Genomic DNA, 20,209 nt, shown 5'->3' with positions numbered 1-20,209 from the left:
AAAGCAGATAAATGGGTAGTAATATTTAGCAATAGAGCTTAGACTTATATACCACTTCACAGTGCTTTACAGCCCTCTCTAAGTGGTTTCCAATTTCAGTGTATTTTCCCCAACAATCTGACTCCTCATTTTACTCACTTCAAAAGGATGGAAGGTGGAGTCAACCTTGTGCTAGTGAGATTTGAACTGCCAAACTGCTAGCAACTGGTGATCTGATGTAGGCTGCAGTACTGCATTCTAACCACTGCCCCACTTTGGCTCTTATAGGTAGGAACCTATAAGGCAGTGGTTCTCATCCTTTCTAATTCCGCGACCCCTTAATACAGTTCCTCATGTTATGGTGACCCCCAACCATAAGTCTAGCCCCGATTCTCCCAACAGAGCTTTAAGCTGATTGGCAGGAAGTTCAGAGGGACACGCCCACTGTAAACACCTGATTGGTCTGATTGTAAAAATATGTTCCAAGGCGCCAGAATAGAAGCTTTAGTTCCTAACACCAGGGGAAATTATCTTTTATTATTTATTTATTAATTATTATTTATTATTTAGATTTGTATGCCGCCCCTCTCCGCAGACTCGGGGCGGCTCACAGCAAAACAAAACAATTCGTGACAAATCTAAATTATAATTTAAAATATTTAAAAAACCCCATTTACTAAACAAACATACCTACAAACATACCATGCATAAATTGTCTATGCCCGGGGTAGATGTCTCAGTTCCCCTGATGACAAAGGTGGCTTTTCCCATGGTCTTAGGTGACCCCTGTGTATTGGTAGTTCAACCCCCAAAGTGGTTCTGACCCACAGGTTGAGAACCACTACTATAAGGCACCACTTCAATGAGAAAGTAACATGACCCCATACATTGTCTTTAGATAATGCTGGTTCCCTTGACTAAGAAGGAGAGTGAGCTTATTGCAATTGCTTACCTTTGGACATGACTGGACATGGGATAGGGGAAACCTTTCTGTTTATGTAATATCTTATCTTAGAAATAAAAACAATTAAAAAATAAACTGACTTGGAAAGTCGTCTTATTTTGAATGTACAAAAGGGACATGTTAAATCAATGAAGCTGTTCCAGAGAAGGGGACAAACAGAAATAGAAGTCATGTTTTGGGGTATTTTTGAAGGGATTAAAAATCAGAAAAGGTAAACTGGAGGGATTTTAAACTGAACTTGTGGTTTCTGATTAGTATTAATGGAATTCCTTTTTGACCAGGAATAAACGATGAGCCTTTATCAATAAATATCCCACAGAGTTGGCCTTCTCCGGGGCCCGTCAACTAAACAATGTCATTTGGCGGGACCCAGGAGAAGAGCCTTCTCTGTGGCGGCCCCGACCCTCTGGAACCAGCTCCCCCCAGATATCAGAGTTGCCCCCACCCTCCTTGCCTTTCGCAAGCTCCTTAAAACCCACCTCTGTCGTCAGGCATGGGGGAATTGAATTTTTTTCTCCCTTCCCCCTAGGCTTATAGAATTTATACATGGTATGTTTGTTGGTATGATTGGTCTCTTAAATTGGGGTTTTTTAGATTACTTTTTAATATTAGATTTGTTACATTGTTTTTTATTGTTGTTAGCCGCCCCGAGTCTTTGGAGAGGGGCAGCATACAAATCTAAATAAACTAAATTAAACTAAACTAAATATGCCTTTATCAATGCAGAGATATTTCTTTTGCTTTATTTCTTAGACAAAGCGATTAGTTGGATTACAAAACCATTGTTGCAAGAGAAGAAGAATTTATGATACTCACAAGATGGGGGAAGCTGATTAAAAATCTTTCAAAAACGTGCATGGCTTCCATCAATTTCGCAAACTCCTTGTCTTCAGTGGGAAAGCTCTGTCCAAAAACTACCATAGAGATCACATTGCCAGCAAAATGTGTCATGTACAGTGAAGGGTCAAACGGCTGTCCTGATAACATAAAACTCTCATTAACATTCATATTAATTCTGAATGTCTTGTTATAAATAAAAGCAAGTCTAACAGAGCTTACTAAAGATAATTAAGTGATGTAGAGAGTAAAAAGCGAATGAGCACTGGTAGACCCAACATACCGTATTTTTCAGAGTATAAGAGACACCGGAATATAAGATGCACTTTATCCCTTTCAATAACCACCAATACACTTGGCATCCATGAATCTGTCTAATCCTGCCTTGAAGCTATCAAGGCTGACAGTTGTCATGACCTCTTCTGGAAGTGAATTCCATAAACCAACGACCCAATAAACCAACCAAGTTGTCAAATATCATAGAGGATATACAGCAGTGGGCTACTGCCTGGATGGGGGCGGGATGCAGTGGGGTAGCGAAAATGGAGCTCCACCCCAGAGCAACCAATTTGCACTGAAAGATGTTGAATGAAAATACAGGGTGTCCTGCATAAGCCACGCCCACAGTGTGGTAGTAAAAATTTTGGTAGCCCTTCAATGAAGATATAACTTCCACTAGTACCACAGGTTTTTCTGAAAGCTTCTAAAAAGATCAGAGGTTTATTTACTCTATGATTAGGGAATAAAGTGGAGGAAAGCTATATTTATTTATTTATTTATTTATTATTTATTTATTAGATTTGTATACCGCCCCTCTCTGAAGACTCGGGGCGGCTAACAACAATATAAAAAGACAATGTAAACAAATCTAATATTAAAAATAATCTAAAAAACCCCAATTTAAAGAACCATTCATACATACAAGCATACCATGTATAAATTCTATAAGCCTAGGGGGAAGGGAAATTTCAATTCCCCCATGCCTGATGACAGAGGTGGGTTTTAAGGAGCTTGCGAAAGGCAAGGAGGGTGGGGGCAACTCTGTATCTGGGGGGAGCTGGTTCCAGAGGGTTGGGCCCGCCACAGAGAAGGCTCTTCTCCTGGGTCCCGCCAAACGACATTGCTTAGTCGAGGGGACCCGGAGAAGGCCAACTCTGTGGGACCTAACCGGTCGCTGCGATTCGTGCGGCAGAAGGCGGTCTCGGAGATATTCTGATCCGATGCCATGAAGGGCTTTATAGGTCATAACCAACACTTTGAACTGTGATCTTCTGAACACCCCCTAAGGTGCCTAACAGTGATGGGCTCCTATGGGAACGGTCAGGAACGCAGTTCCAGTAGCAAAATTTGGAGCTCCACCCCAGAGCACCCAATTTGCACTGCCAGATGTTGAAACAAAATGCATAAGCCACGCCCACAGTGTGGTAGTAAAAATTTTGGTAGCCCATCACTGATTAGAACTAAGGAGAAATTTCCTGACAGTTACAGTTATGAATGCTCTAACGTTGGAAGTTTTTAAAAAATTTGAAATATCCATAAATGTTCATTCATTCATTCATTCGTTCGTTTGTTCATTCATTTAATTTTTATGCCACTCATTCCAAAATGGACTCAGAGGGGCTAACAAGTGACATAAATACAACAATAGTAAACACATCAAAACACGCAATAAAACCAATAATATAATAAAACCATAATATCCTAAAAGAACCATGCAAACACTACAGTCAATCTAATTCCCTTCTCTATAAATTGAAAATAAATTACGGATGATATACAGCTATATATATGGTTAATAAACTGCTTATCCTATTTGACGGTGTATATTATACACCATCAAATAGGATAAGCAGTTTATTAACCATATATATAGCTATAGATGTGAAACAAATGTCTTGACAATACTGTAAATGCATTGTATTATCTACAGGGATAATACAATGCCCGGACCGGGGGGGGGGGATGCAGTGGGGTAGGAAAAATGGAGCTCCACCCCAGAGCACCCAATTTGCACTGAAAGATGTTGAAACAAAATGCATAAACCACAGCCACAGTGTGGCAGTAAAAATTTTGGTAGCCCATCACTGGTGCCTAATGAATGAACAGCTGTAAACTAGTGAATAAAGCATGCAGACTTAGACTTATGCCAACATCACGTCAAAATACCTTTTGTTTGTCCAAGGTCCTCCAAAAATCTCTCGACCTCTGCTTGTATTTGGGATTCCAGACTTTTTTTCCCCAGGCCTAACTTCCTCATGGTAACAACAGTCAACCGCCTTTGCTGGAACCAGGTGTGACCATTTGAAAACACAATACCTGCACCAAAAGGATCAAAAAGAAAGAATGGCTCATAACAATTGCCTCCCAAGGACAATTCCATCTGTCTGTCCATCACCCTGGGGGGGGGGGGAGAATTACTGAGAATTACATTAGAGAAACATCTTTCAGCTGTGGCGAGGGGGGAGTTTGCCCAGGTTCGCCTGGTGCACCAGATGCGGCTCTACCTGGACCGGGACTCACTGCTCACAGTCACTCATGCCCTCATCACCTCGAGGCTCGACTACTGTAATGCTCTCTACATGGGGCTACCTTTGAAGAGTGTTCAGAAACTTCAGATCGTGCAGAATGCAGCTGCGAGAGCAATCATGGGCTTTCCCAAAAATGCCCATGTTACACCAACACTCCGCAGTCTGCATTGGTTGCAGACCAGTTTCCGGTCACAATTCAAAGTGTTGGCCATCACCTATAAAGCCCTTCATGGCACTGGACCCGGATACCTGCGAGACCGCCTTCTGCCACACAAATCCCAGCGACCAGTTAGGTCCCACAGAGTCGGCCTTCTCCGGGTCCCGTCGACTAAACAATGCTGTCTGGAGGGACCCAGGGGAAGAGCCTTCTCTGTGGCGGCCCGGCCCTCTGGAATCAGCTCCCTCCAGAGATTAGGACTGCCGCCACCCTCCTTGCCTTTCGTAAACTCCTCAAAACCCACCTCTGTCATCAAGTGTGGGGGAACTGAGACATCTCCCCCTGCCTATGTAGTATTTGTGTATGATAGGATTGTATGTATGTTTTTATATATTGGGGTTCCTTGTTTTTAGACTTTTAAATGTATTATCGTTATTTTTAGATTTTAATTATTAGATTTGTCATCATGTACTGTTTTTATCACTGTTGTGAGCCGCCCCGAGTCTCCGGAGAGGGGTGGCATACAAGTCTAATAAATCATAATCATAATCAATCATAATACAAAAGACTTCCACCAGACTTGAAATTTTGGGCTTAGATGGCTTAAAGCAGTGTTTCCCAACCTTGGCTACTTGAAGAGATCTGGACTTCAACTTCAATTCTGGGAGTTCAAGTCCAGATCCCTTCAAGTTGCCAAGGCTGGGAAACACTGGCTTAGAGCAACGTTGCCTTTGATCTCATCTAAATGTAGTTCATAAAATCATCTACCCCAATGTCCTACCTTTCAATGATTTCTTCAGCTTCAACTGCAACACGGCAATAGTGGGTTGCTCCCAGTATGCCCTGGAACTCCATTCCGGTAGCCGCTGACAGATTGCGCAATTTGCGCGTGACCGCTAGGGTGACATCTTCGCCAGTCTGGCGGGCTACGCCATCATTTTTTCCTAATTTTTGGGCCTTTTTAGTTTCCTGCCCATGTGCAGAAGCAAAATCTCATAAGGGAATGCTCGTATGCATGAGAGTTTGGAATTTTTTTGCTTCTGTTTATGCGCAGAAGCAAAAAACCACTGAACTCACATGTGCACGAGCATCCCCTTGTGAGATGCTGGTGTGTTTTTGCTTCCTGAGCATGCATGGAAGTAAAATCATGGAGATGTGTGCATGGGTGCGTGCAGGTCACATGTGTGAGTGCCCAAATCAGCATGATGCGTGTCCAGCACATTGGTATGCACATAAGTGGAACATAGAAACATAGAAACATAGAAGACTGATGGCAGAAAAAGACCTCATGACCCATCTAGTCTGCCCTTATACTATTTTTTGTATTTTATCTTAGGATGGATATATGCTTATCCTAGACATGTTTAAATTCAGTGACTGTGGATTTACCAACCACGTCTTCTGGAAGTTTTTTCCAAGAACCCGCCACTGGAGCACACTCGGGATTCAAACTCAATGTAAACCACTTGAAACTCGACTGCAGAAAATACGACTTCAGCAACAGAGTGATCAATGCCTGGAATTCACTACCTGACTCTGGGGTTTCTTCCCCAAACCCCCAAAACTTTAATCTTATACTGTCTACTGTCGACCTCGCCCCATTCCTAAGAGGTTTGTAAGGGGTGTGCATAAGCGCACTGTTGTGCCTCCCGTTCCTGTCTTACTGTCCTCATTTATCTGTATTTACTTTGTTTATGTTTATACCAATATCTGCTATCTTGTATATTGAATAGAATAGAATTTTATTGGCCAAGTGTGATTGGACACACAAGGAATTTGTCTTGGTGCAGATGCTCTCAGCGTACATAAAAGAAAAAGATACCAACACGTAACGATTGTCATAGAGGTCAAATAAGCAACGAAGAAACAATCAATATTAATAAAAATCTTAGGATACAAGCACAAAACAGTTAGCGTAGTGACGACAAGCAACAAGTTAGCGTAGTGACGATTTGAGGGTAGGAGTTGAAACAGTTTATGTTCAGGATGCGAGGGGCAGTAAATATTTCCACAGCCCTCTTTTTGGCTGTTTTTTGTATTATTTATTTTATTATTATTTATTGGATTTGTATGCCGCCCCTCTCTGCAGACTCGGGGCGGCTAACAACAATGATAAAAAACAACATGTAACAATCCAATTTAATAAAACAACTAAAAACCCTTATTATAAAAAACCAAACATACCATACATAACTTGTAATGGCCTAGGGGAAGGAATATCCTAACTCCCCCATGCCTAGCGACAAAGGTGGGTCTTGAGTAATTTGCGAAAGACAAGGAGGGTGGGGGCCGTTCTAATCTCTGGGGGGAGTTGATTCCAGAGGGCCGGGGCCGCCACAGAGAAGGCTCTTCCCCTGGGGCCCGCCAAACAACATTGTTTGGTCGACGGGACCCGGAGAAGGCCAACTCTGTGAGACCTTATCGGCCGCTGGGATTCGTGTGGTAGAAGGCGGTTCCGGATGTATTCTGGCCCAATGCCATGTAGGGCTTTAAAGGTCATTACCAACACTAATATCCAGTGTTTGTGCTGACTTTGACCATGGATGTGCAGCTGCTTAACATAACTTTAACGGGTATAGTAAATGCACACGGTTTAGACAAAACGTACCCTTTCTTTTGATGATAGCCAATAGGAAAGCTGAGAGTGGGCGATCAGCAAAGGCTTCTGGATGGTCAACCAAAGCTTCTTTCACAGTTTCATATGCAGATAAGACTATAATATTTCCTCCCCATAGAGAATAAATGCTCCCATATTGTTTTGCCAACTGCAATATGAACAAAGTAGAGAAGAAAAATATCCTATGTTATTATGTCTAATTGCATATTAATATGCAAACTTTTACTTGGAGAGGGGCGGCATACAAATCTAATTAACAACAACAACAACAACAACAACAACAACAACAACAACAACAATAATAATAATGTCAGTGCAACACAGCAAACAAGAGCAATATGCTGGATTTCGTATTTCATCACCAGTCGGGCGCTTCCCAAGCACCTAGGACTGCGTGATGTAGCGGCGAATTATGTTTGCCGATCCCGGTAAAGCAGCCTTTTGCAATTGACAGGTGGAGATTTTGTCAATTCCGATGGTTTTCAAATGTCCACTGAGATCCTTTGGCCCTGTGCCCAGCGTGCCAAGTACCACTGGGACCACTTTCACTGGCTTACGCCAGAGTCGTTGCAGCTCAATTTTTAGATCTTCGTATTTCACTAATTTTTCTAGCTGCTTCTCCTCAATTCTGCTGTCTCCTGGGATTGCGATGTCGATGATCCATACTTTCTTTTTCTCCACAATCACAATGTCTGGTGTGTTATGCTTCAGAATTCGGGCAGTCGGAAGTCGGAAGTCCCACAGTAGTTTTGCTTGCTCATTTTCGACCACTTTTTCAGGCTTATGATCCCATCAGTTCTTTGCCACTGGTAAATGGTAGTTCCGGCACAAGTTCCAGTGGATCATCTGTGCCACAGCATCATGTCTATGCTTGTAGTCAGTCTGTGCAATCTTTTTGCAGCAGCTGAGTATGTGATTGATGGTTTCATCTGTTTCTTTACAGAGTCTGCACTTTGGATCATCTGTTGATTTTTTCAATTCTGGCTTTGAATGGCCTGTTCTTGTGCCGCCAGTATTAGTCCTTCTGTCTCCTTTTTGAGTGTTCCACTTGTAAGCCATTATTATTATTATTATTATTATTATTATTATTATTATTATTATTATTATTATTACTTCTGCTGATCACCGTCTGCCATTAGTTTGGCAGTTTAGGTCTCACCGGCTCAAGTTGACTCAGCCTTCCATCCTTCCAAGGTCAGTAAAATGAGGACCCAGATTTTCGGGAGCAAAATGCTGACTCTGAAAACCATTTGGAGACGGCTGTAAAGCAATACGAAGTGGTACACAAGTCTAAGTGCTATTGCTATTGTTTAGGTAGCTTGATATTTGTGGCTCCTCAAGATCTTTTTTTTTAAATTAATGATTGAATGACATTGACAGTGTAACTGTAAAAGAAACAACAGCAACAATTGTACAACTCTTTTCTCGTTGGATTCTTTTGATAGTGAAAACGTTGTCAGAAAATATGTAACTGCTCTTTGCAAGACTTCAAGACCCTCATTGTCTTTGCTGCTTTTCTCTGCCCTCTTTCTGAGTCTTTCTGTATTGTGGGCACTGCATTCCAGGTGGTCTGACCAATGCAGCATCGAGCAGTATTATCACTTCTTTTGGCAACTTCAGTTCATGCTTAATCTGTGATCTACTATAGCAGTCCCTGACCTTTGCCACTTGGTGGCCCGGCTGCTGGGGAAGGAGGGGAAATTGGGCTGCATTTATTATTATTATTATTATTATTATTATTATTATTATTGTTGTTGTTGTTGTTGTTGTTGTTGTTGTTATTATTATGTCAGTACAACACAGCAAACGAGATCACTATGCTGAATTTCGTATTTCATCACCAGTCGGGTGCTTCCCAAGCACCTAGGACTGCGTGATGTAGCGGCGAATTATGTTTGTTGATCCCAGTAAAGCGGCCTTTTGCAATTGACAGATGGAGATTTTGTTAATTCCGATGGTTTTCAAATGTCCGCTGAGATCCTTTGGCACTGCGCCCAGCGTGCCAAGTACCACTGGGACCACTTTCACTGGCTTATGCCAGAGTCGTTGCAGCTCGATTTTTAGATCTTCGTATTTCACTAATTTCTCTAGCTGCTTCTCCTCAATTCTGCTGTCCCCTGGGATTGCGATGTTGATGATCCATACTTTCTTTTTCTTCACAATCAGGATGTCTGGTGTGTTATGCTTCAGAATTCGGTCAGTCTGAAGTTGGAAGTCCCACAGTAGTTTTGCTTGCTCATTTTCGACCACTTTTTCGAGCTTATAATCCCACCAGTTCTTTGCCACTGGTAAATGGTAGTTCCGGCACAAGTCCCAGTGGATCATCTGTGCCACAGCATCGTGTTTATGCTTGTAGTTATTATTATTATTATTATTATTATTATTATTATTATTATTATTATTATCATTATTATTATCATAATTATTATTAGTATTATTATTAATTAGATTTGTATGCCTCCCCTCTCCGAAGTCTCGGGGCGGCTTACAACAACAGAAACAACACAAATCCAAAATTAAAACAATTTAAAACCCATTAATATAAAAACAATCATACATCTCATACTAACCATTCATAAAGCGGAAACGGCCCAGGGGAATCAATTTCCCCATGCCTGACAGCAGAGGTGGGTTTTAAGGAGTTTGCAAAAGGCAAGGAGGGTGGGGGCAATCCTAATCTCCGGGGAGAGTTGATTCCAGAGGGTCGGGGCTGCCACAGAAAAGGCTCTTCCCCTGGGTCCCACCAGACGACATTGTTTTGTCAACGGGACCCGGAGAAGGCCAAGTCTGTGGGACCTAACCGGTCGCTGGGATTCCGGAGATATTCTGGTCCGATGTCATGAAGGGCTTTATAGGTCATAACCAACGCATGAACAGCGGGTCGGCATAAATGTGCATGCATGCAGCTCAAGTTGCACAAGTGGTGAGCTGCAATGCACATGAATGCATATGTCGCTGAAACAGTGATGGGCTCCTATGGGTATGGTCAGGTTTGCAATACCAGTAGAAAACTTTTGTTCAAAATTTGCTTCTGGGCTTTGGGTATGTTTTTGTCTATCACAGTAAATGAGGTTGAATGTGTATAATTTTAGAAGACCTGTGCGTGCGTGTGTGTGTGTACATACACATAGAATTTAGATAGTAGATAATGCATATTTTTATGTGCCTCTGTGTAATATGAATGTACACATATGGCATATATACATAGAATTAAATAGTATATTTTGGATGTCCAGTAATAATAAATAGATAGGGAAATTGTAACTCTTTGAGGCAAGGAGAGGCCAGGAGGCACCCTTGACGTGAGTGATATCAAGTTGGCCACCTTTAAGCCAGTTACATGACCTTTAGGCCACACCCAGTCACATGATCATCAAGCCACTCCCACCTGGTCACATGGCTGGCAAGCCACACTCATAAAATAAGCCACACCCACAGTGTGGTAGTAAACTGAGCTGAACTCTGTACTCATGCATGCTGGGCTAAGATCCAGTTGTAAATAGGTCATGGCCCAGTTGTGGATTGTGGCCGGGAGGTTTATTTTAATTAATTAATTCATGCATTCATTCATTCATTCATTCATTCATTCATTCATTCATTCATTTATTTATTTATTGGATTTGTATGCCGCCCCTCTCCGCAGACTTGGGGCGGCTAACAACAATGATAAAAAACAACATGTAACAATCCAATTTAATAAAACAACTAAAAACCCCTTATTATAAAAACCAAACATACACACAAACATACCATACATAACTTGTAATAGCCTAGGAGAAGGAATATCCTAACTCCCCTATGCCTGGTGACAAAGGTGGGTCTTGAGTAATTTGCAAAAGATAAGAAGGGTAGGGGCCGTTCTAATCTCTGGGGGGAGTTGATTCCAGACGACCGGGGCCGCCACAGAGAAGGCTCTTCCCCTGGGTCCCGCCAGATGACATTGTTTTGTCAACGGGACCTGGAGAAGGCCAAGTCTGTGGGACCTAACCGGTCGCTGGGATTCGTGCGGCAGAAGGCGGTCCCGGAGATATTCTGGTCCGATGTCATGAAGGGCTTTATAGGTCATAACCAACGCATGAACAGCGGGTCGGCATAAATGTGCATGCATGCAGCTCGAGTTGCACAAGTGGTGAGCTGCAATGCACATGAATGCATATGTCGCTGAAACAGTGATGGGCTCCTATGGGTATGGTCAGGTTTGCAATACCAGTAGAAAAATTTTGTTCAAAATTTGCTTCTGGGCTTTGGGTATGTTTTTGTCTATCACAGTAAATGAGGTTGAATGTGTATAATTTTAGAAGACCTGTGCGTGCGTGTGTGTGTGTACATACACATAGAATTTAGATAGTAGATAATGCATATTTTTATGTGCCTCTGTGTAATATGAATATACCCTTATGGCATATATACATAGAATTAAATAGTACATTTTGGATGTCCAGTAATAATAAATAGATAGGGAAATTGTAACTCTTTGAGGCAAGGAGAGGCCAGGAGGCACCCTTGACGTGAGTGATATCAAGTTGGCCACCTTTAAGCCAGTTACATGACCTTTAGGCCACGCCCAGTCACATGATCATCAAGCCACTCCCACCTGGTCACATGGCTGGCAAGCCACACTCATAAAATAAGCCACACCCACAGTGTGGTAGTAAACTGAGCTGAACTCTGTACTCATGCATTCTGGGCTAAGATCCAGTTGTAAATAGGTCATGGCCCAGTTGTGGTTTGTTTGTTTGTTTGTTTATTTATTTATTTATTTATTTATTGATTGATTGATTGATTGGATTTGTATGCCGCCCTCTCCGCAGACTCGGGGCGGCTAACAACAATGATAAAAAACAACATGTAACAATCCAATTTAATAAAACAACTAAAAACCCCTTATTATAAAAACCAAACATACACACAAACATACCATACATAACTTGTAATAGCCTAGGAGAAGGAATCTCCTAACTCCCCCATGCCTGGCGACAAAGGTGGGTCTTGAGTAATTTGCAAAAGATAAGAAGGGTGGGGGCTGATCTAATCTCTGGGGGGAGTTGATTCCAGAGGGCCGGGGCCACCACAGAGAAGGCTCTTCCCCTGGGGCCCGCCAAACGACATTTTATTTTTATTTATTTATTTATTATTTAGATTTGTATGCCGTCCCTCTCCGCAGACTCGGGGCGGCTCACAGCAAAATACAACAAATCATGACAAATCCAAATAAATTTAAAATATTTAAAAAGATTTAAAAAGAACCCCATTTACTAACATACACACACACAAGCATACCATATATAAATTGTACATGCCCGGGGGAGGTGTTTCAGTTCCCCCATGCCTGACGACAAAGGTGGGTTTTAAGGAGTTTACGGAAGGCGGGGAGAGTAGGGGCAGTTCTAATCTCTGGGGGGAGTTGGTTCCAGAGAGTCGGGGCCACCACAGAGAAGGCTCTTCCCCTGGGGCCCGCCAACCGACATTGTTTAGTTGACGGGACCCGGAGAAGGCCAACTCTGTGGGACCTTATCGGCCGCTGGGATTCGTGCGGTAGAAGGCGGTTCCGGATGTATTCTGGCCCAATGCCATGTAGGGCTTTAAAGGTCATTACCAACACTTTGAATTGTGACCGGAAACCGATCGGCAGCCAGTGCAGGCCACGGAGTGTTGCAGAAAAGTGGTGGGCCCTGATCTACCAGCACACTTATGTCCCTCTCACTACTACTAAACCAGGTTCTGCTGCCCTTATTACTGCGTAGCAATACCAATAGCACTTAGTCTTATATACTGCGTCACAGTGCACTCCTATAATCGCCTCTCTTAACTTCTTCTCCCCAATATTTAGTTGCCAGTGCACTCCATCATTTAGACAAGAAGGGAGTTTCCCTCCTTAATCTGTTATTTTATTTATTTTATTATTTATTTTATTTAATCAGATTTGTATGCCGCCCCTCTCCGCAGACTCGGGGCGGCTCACAGCAATAATAATACAATGTAAACAAATCTAATATTTAAGTTAATTTTAAAAAACCACAATTTAGAAACCAATCATACATACTAGCATTACCATGCATAAATTTTATAAGCCTAGGGGGAGGGAAAATGTCAATTCTCCCATGCCTGACGACAGAGGTGGGTTTTAAGGAGCTTATAAAAGGCTAGGAGGGTGGGGGCAACTCTGATATCTGGGGGGAGTTGGTTCCAAAGGGTTGGGGCCACCACAGAGAAGGCTCTTCCTTTGGGTCCCGCCAAACGACATTGTTTAGTTGACGGGACCCGGAGAAGGCCAACTCTGTGAGACCTAACTGGTTGCTGGGATTTTCTTCTGGCCACAAAATCTTACACAAAATCCCTTGTTATTTTGTGAATAGCAATAGCCCTTATATACCATTTCGCAGTGCTTTACAGCCCTCTCTAAGTGGTTTACAGAGTCAGCCTCTTGTCCCCAACAATTTGGTCCTCATTTTACTCACCTCCAAAAGATGGAAGGCTGAGTCAACCTTGAGCCTATTGAGATTTGAACTGCCAAATTACAGGCAGCTGGCAATCATCAGAAGTAGCCTGCAGTACTGCACTCTAACCACTACATAAAAATTCGTTCGTTCGTTCGTTCGTTCATTCCTTCGTTCCTTCGTTCCTTCATTCATTCATTCATTTGTTCATTCGTCCGTCCATCCATCCATGCATCCATCCATTCAATTTTTTATGCCATCCATCTCCCTAGGGACTCTAGGCAGCTCACAACCAAAAATTAAAACATACAGATACAGTGTTCCCTCAATTTTCGCGGGTTTGAACTTTGCGAATAGCCTATACCACGGTTTTTCAAAAAATATTAATTAAAAATACTTTGCAGGTTTTTTCTATACTACGGTTTTTCCCGTCCGATGACGTCATACATCATTGCCAAACTAATATTTTTTTCAAATAAATAACAAAAAAAATAATTATTGTTAATAAGTAATTATGTTTATAAATATCAGGATCACTAAGTGTCTTATTCAATGGTGAGTACCAGTAGTAATGGTGAGTAAATGGTTGTTAAGGGAATGGGAAATTGCAATTTAGGGGTTTAAAGTGTTACGGGAAGGCTTGTGATACTGTCCATAGCCAAAAATAGTGTATTTACTTCCGCATCTCTACTTCGCGGAAATTCGACTTTCGCGGGCGGTCTCGGAACGCATCCCCCGCAGAATTCGAGGGAACACTGTAATATTAAAACTTCTAAATATAATTTTAAAACAATTTTAAGTCCAACCACTAAAAAGCATACACACCATTTATGGCTGCATCTCAATGGTACACCGTCCGATCAATGGCCCAAAATACCTTGTTTGTCAAAATATTCTCCTCTCAAATTCTTATTAACATGGAAGATTTTTAAAAGACATACCTCTCTAAATGTCTTCTCTGATAAAGTCCCTTTTAATAGTCCTTTGGCTATTAAAGAAATCAAAGAAGGTCCTGGGGGTTGGTCTTTGTGTTTCCTGGCCTGTTTCAGGAAGAAAAGAATCAAGCATAGTATGACGATTATAAAAAATAATAGCATCAACATTATCCTTCCAACTTTTTCCAACTTTGAACGTCTTCTGTAAAGACTTGGGGTAGTGAGCTTTCCCCTCTTGGTTTCCAACTATTTTCTGCTACTGTTCCCCTTTTATACTCTGCTAATTAAAACCCTGTCAAATTATCTATGAGATATGCCCGCCTCTAATTTATGAAACAAATATAATTGTTGGTCTGAAGTTGAGATGGATTGTATGTTGTGTAACATCCCTATGGTGAAACATTAATATTGCAGAAGATCTATTATGTTTTGTGAGTATTGTGGACAACCATGGCCTTATGGGTGAAAATGATGGCATGTCCTTTCCAATCCCCCTGCCCCCACCCAGGTCTATCAAAATCACAGTATAGATACTGAAGAATAGTAGGGATAGATGAAAATACATTCTCAGAACTGGGTTCTTATTTATGGTTCTGAGATTAGGTAGAGGGGCTTGGAGCCAGAAGTATTTGAACTGCTTGAAAAAAACTGGATCTTGGGTGGAATTGATGTTTAGGATCTAAGTTATTTGGGTGGAGAAATGAACAGAGACTATTTATTCATTCATTCATTCATTCATTCATTCATTCATTCATTTATTGGATTTGTATGCCGCCCCTCTCCGTGGACTCGGGGCGGCTAACAACAGTGATAAAAACAATATGTAGCAATCCAATAATAAAACAACTAAAAACCCTTATTATAAAAACCAGACATACATACTGACATACCATGCATAAATTGTAGAGGCCCAGGGGAAAAGAACATCTCAGTTCCCCCATGCCTGATGTCAGAGGTGGGTTTTAAGGAGCTTACGAAAGGCGAGGAGGGTGGGGGCAATTCTGATCTCTGGAGGGAGTTGGTTCCAAAGGGCCGGGGCCGCCACAGAGAAGGCTCTTCCCCTGGGGCCCGCCAAACGGCATTGTTTAGTTGACAGGACCCAGAGAAGGCCCACTCTGTGGGACCCAACTGGTCGCTGGGATTCGTGCAGCAGAAGGCGATCATGGAGATAATCTGGTCCGGTGCCATGAAGGGCTTTATAGGTCATAACCAACACTTTGAATTGTGACCGGAAACTGATCGGCAACCAATGCAGACTAGGACATAACCCACCATTTTGAAAATTATAGTTAATGAGCTGTATCTTATAGAAGTGGGGCAGTGGTGTAATGATCTGGTGTTAAGCAGTATAGATAATTTTCCCATGTCATAGTCAGATCATTTCCTGTTGAGGATGGACTTTAAGATAGCAATCCACATCACAAGGAGGCGGAGCTGATGAAGTGGTTCTGCCCCAGATGCCTAATGGACACCGAAGGGCTCCAGAGGGAGCTTGGGGGAAATACCTGAATTGCTTGCCCACAGTCTGGCTGAGTCTCTGGTGGCTGCCTGGAATAAGGCTTCATCAAGGGGTCTAGACCGGATGGCGCCTTTGCGACCTCTCCGTGGCAGGAGAGCTCCTTGGTTCAACGAGTAACTCCAGGAGATGAAGCACCAAAAGAGGCGCCTGGAATGAGGATGGAGAATCAATAACTCTGAATCTGACCGAATACTGTTAACAGCCTTTAGAATAGAATAGAATAGAATAGAGGATGGGATGGAGTAGAATAGAAGTAGAAAAAGAGAAAGAGAAAGAGAAAGAGAAAGAGAAAGAAAAAGAAATAGAAATAGAAATAGAAATAGAAATAGAAAAAGAAAAAGAAAAAGAAATAGAAATAGAAATAGAAAAAGAAAAAGAAATAGAAATAGAAATAGAAATAGAAATAGAAAAAGAAATAGAAATAGAAATAGAAATAGAAATAGAAAAAGAAATAGAAATAGAAATAGAAAAAGAAAAAGAAAAAGAAAAAGAAAAAGAAATAGAAATAGAAAAAGAAAAAGAAAAAGAAATAGAAATAGAAAAAGAAATAGAAATAGAAAAAGAAAAAGAAAAAGAAATAGAAATAGAAATAGAAAAATAAATAGAAAAAGAAAAAGAAATAGAAATAGAAATAGAAAAAGAAAAAGAAATAGAAATAGAAATAGAAATAGAAAAAGAAATAGAAATAGAAAAAGAAAAAGAAATAGAAATAGAAATAGAAAAAGAAATAGAAAAAGAAATAGAAATAGAAAAAGAAATAGAAATAGAAATAGAAATAGAAAAAGAAAAAGAAAAAGAAAAAGAAATAGAAATAGAAATAATAGAAATAGAAAAAAAGAAATAGAAATAGAAATAGAAATAATAGAAATAGAAATAGAAAAAGAAAAAGAAAAAGAAAAAGAAATAGAAATAGAAATAGAAAAAGAAAAAGAAAAAGAAATAGAAATAGAAAAAGGAAAAGAAAAGGAAAAAGAAATAGAAATAGAAAAAGAAAAAGAAATAGAAATAGAAATAGAAATAGAAAAAATAAATAGAAAAAGAAATAGAAATAGAAATAGAAAAACAAATAGAAAAAGAAAAAGAAATAGAAATAGAAATAGAAATAGAAATAGAAAAAGAAATAGAAATAGAAAAAGAAAAAGAAATAGAAAAAGAAAAAGAAAAAGAAATAGAAATAGAAAAAGAAATAGAAAAAGAAAAAGAAATAGAAAAAGAAAAAGAAATAGAAAAAGAAAAAGAAATAGAAAAAGAAATAGAAATAGAAATAGAAAAAGAAAAAGAAAAAGAAATAGAAAAAGAAATAGAAATAGAAATAGAAATAGAAAAAGAAATAGAAATAGAAATAGAAAAGGAAAAAGAAAAAGAAAAAGAAAAAGAAATAGAAATAGAAATAGAAAAAGAAATAGAAAAAGAGAAAGAAATAGAAAAAGAAAAAGAAATAGAAATAGAAAAAGAAATAGAAAAAGAAATAGAAATAGAAAAAGAAATAGAAATAGAAATAGAAATAGAAAAAGAAAAAGAAAAAGAAAAGGAAATAGAAATAGAAAAAGAAATAGAAATTGTTGTGGTTCAGCCTGGGACCCCTCCGGGAATGGCTGACTTGCTGTCGGCTGCCAGCTCAGAGGGAGAGGCTGAGGACCAGGAGGTGCAGACTGACGAGGAAGCGGAATCCCAGGCTGAAGAAGAAGGACAGCCAGAGTTCCACCAGGGGGAGCTCTCCCCAGCAAGCAGCCTGGATTCCCTGGGGGAAGATGCTCATGACATCATAGATATGCGACAAAGGAGAGCTAATCAGAGACGAACTCAATTGGCTAGGTATTTCCAGCATTAGAGGTCACAGCTGGGTTTGGGTGTGGTGCTCTTGGGAAAGGATAAAAGGCGGCCCCACCCTTCCTGGCTTGTGGAGTTTTATCTTGGAGATTCGTGAGACCTGTCTGTGAACTCTGGTGGCTACAATCCTGGTTTGTGCTTTGGACTATTGAAACCTTGGGGGGGTGTGCCAGCAAGAAGCTTGTGGAATTGACTGGACATCAGGACCCTGTTGTAACGTATTGTAACCTGTCTGCTGTGAAGACAGGTTTTCCTTTGTGCTTATTTTTTCCTGCTATAAAATACTTTTGGATTTTACCAGAGTGTCTGGCTGTTTTTTCAGTGGGTGTGGAGGTCTGGGAAAACCCAGACAGAACAGAAATAGAAATAGAAAAAGAAATAGAAAAAGAAATAGAAATAGAAATAGAAATAGAAAAAGAAAAAGAAATAGAAATAGAAATAGAAATAGAAAAAGAAAAAGAAAAAGAAATAGAAATAGAAAAAGAAAAAGAAAAGGAAAAAGAAATAGAAATAGAAAAAGAAATAGAAAAAGAGAAAGAAAAAGAAAAGGAAAAAGAAATAGAAAAAGAAAAAGAAATAGAAATAGAAATAGAAATAGAAAAAGAAATAGAAATAGAAATAGAAATAGAAATTTTATTTATTTATTTTATTATTTAGATTTGTATGCCGCCCCTCTCCGCAGACTTGGGGCGGCTAGCAGGATACAACAATTCATAACAAATCTAAATATAATTTAAAATATTTAAAAAACTCCATTTACTAAACGAACATACACACAAACATACCATGCATAAATTGTACATGCCCGTGAGAGGTGATTCAGTTCCCCCATGCCTGACAGCAAAGGTGGGTTTTAAGGAGTTTACGGAAGGCAGGGAGAGCAGAGGCAGTTCTAATCTCTGGGGGGAGTTGGTTCCAGAGAGTTGGGGCCGCCACAGAGAAGGCTCTTCCCCTGGGGCCCGCCAACCGACATTGTTTAGTCGACGGGACCCAGAGAAGGCCAACTCTGTGGACCTAATCGGTCGCTGGGATTCGTGCGGCAGAAGGCGGTCTCGGAGATATTCTGGTCCAGTGCCATGAAGGGCTTTAAAGGTCATAACCAACACTTTGAATTGTGACCGGAAATTGATCGGCAGCCAATGCAGACTGCGGAGTGTTGGTGAAACATGGGCATATTTGGAAAAGCCCATGATAGCTCTCGCAGCTGCATTCTGCACGATCTGAAGTTTCCGAACACGAAATAGAAATAGAAATAGAAAGAGAAAGAGAAAGAGAAAGAGAAAGAGAAAGAGAAAGAGAAAGAGAAAGAGAAAGAGAAAAAATAGAAATAGAAATAGAAATAGAAAAAGAAAGTGAAATAGAAAGAGAAAGAGAAAGAGAAAGAGAAAAAATAGAAATAGAAATAGAAAGAGAAAGAGAAATAGAAAGAGAAAGAGAAAGAGAAAGAGAAAAAAAAGAAATAGAAATAGAAAAAGAAATAGAAAAAGAAAAAGAAATAGAAAGAGAAAGAGAAAGAGAAAGAGAAAAAATAGAAATAGAAATAGAAAAAGAAATAGAAATAGAAATAAATATAGAAATACAAATAGAAGCTGGAGGTAGCAGTTAAATTGGTACCAAAACTGTTCAATTGTGATGAATGAAACCAGAAAGCTGTAACTAAAACCCAGATTGAAAGAGTTTCTTTTTTGGATTTGAAAGTGGATATTTTAAACAAATCAAAATGGAATTTAAAAGGAAGTGGGATTTAAAAGATAACAAGGAAAGCCTAACCACGAGAGGAGGGTTGGCGTGGAAGGGGTCCAAGTTATACATGCTGGTCAGCCTCAGATTGCAAGGGCTTCAGCGGAGCCACGACGTCAAGCTGGGAGGATGGGAGGTTTTCCCCATGTTTTCCTCCTGTAAAATCTAGGTGCGTCTTATACACCGAAAAATACGGTAATTACTCCATATTTAATCTCAGTTAATTATTATATCACCATACTGAGTATGATAAATCCATATTCAAATGTGTATATAATACATATAAAATAGTATATGCGAAAAAGAGAAAGTTTAGAAGCAGTATATTACTTATCTTAGCCAAGGCAATATTTAAACAAAGAATCTTAGATGTTAATGCACAAACAGATATTGAGGCACTTGCTAAGTGCAGGTCACTGAAATGGCTAGCCAAGAACAAAATAGCCTTTCAACTAGAAAAATACCGTATTTTTCGGTGTATAAGAAGCACCAGCGTATAGGACGCACCTAGAATTTAGAGGAGGAAAATGGTGAACCAAATGGTGTTGTATTAAATAGTAATAGTAGAATAGAATAGAATAGAATAGAATAATGCACTTGGGGAAAAGGAATCCTCAATCTGAGTATTGTATTGGCAGTTCTGTGTTAGCAAAAACTTCAGAAGAG

At 40.1% G+C, this 20,209-nt stretch overlaps 1 protein-coding gene across 1 annotated transcript in view; it reads right to left on the bottom strand.

Moving 5' to 3' along the window:
• The window catches only part of LOC139168626 (cytochrome P450 2J2-like), a 92,096-nt gene that overhangs the window by 17,707 nt on the left and 54,180 nt on the right, over positions 1–20,209 (bottom strand). The window contains exons 5-7 of the mRNA XM_070754249.1: positions 7,074–7,230; positions 3,947–4,096; positions 1,760–1,920 (exon numbers count right to left, since the gene is read on the bottom strand). Coding sequence (XP_070610350.1) covers positions 1,760–1,920; positions 3,947–4,096; positions 7,074–7,230 — 468 coding nt within the window. The remainder of the gene's footprint in view (positions 1–1,759; positions 1,921–3,946; positions 4,097–7,073; positions 7,231–20,209) is intronic.

The sequence above is a fragment of the Erythrolamprus reginae genome, chromosome 5 (genome assembly GCF_031021105.1).
Source record: "Erythrolamprus reginae isolate rEryReg1 chromosome 5, rEryReg1.hap1, whole genome shotgun sequence".
NCBI classification, from domain to species: Eukaryota; Metazoa; Chordata; class Lepidosauria; order Squamata; family Dipsadidae; genus Erythrolamprus; species Erythrolamprus reginae.
Note: the sequence above shows the minus strand (reverse complement) of the source record. Positions and strands in the feature narration are given on the sequence as shown.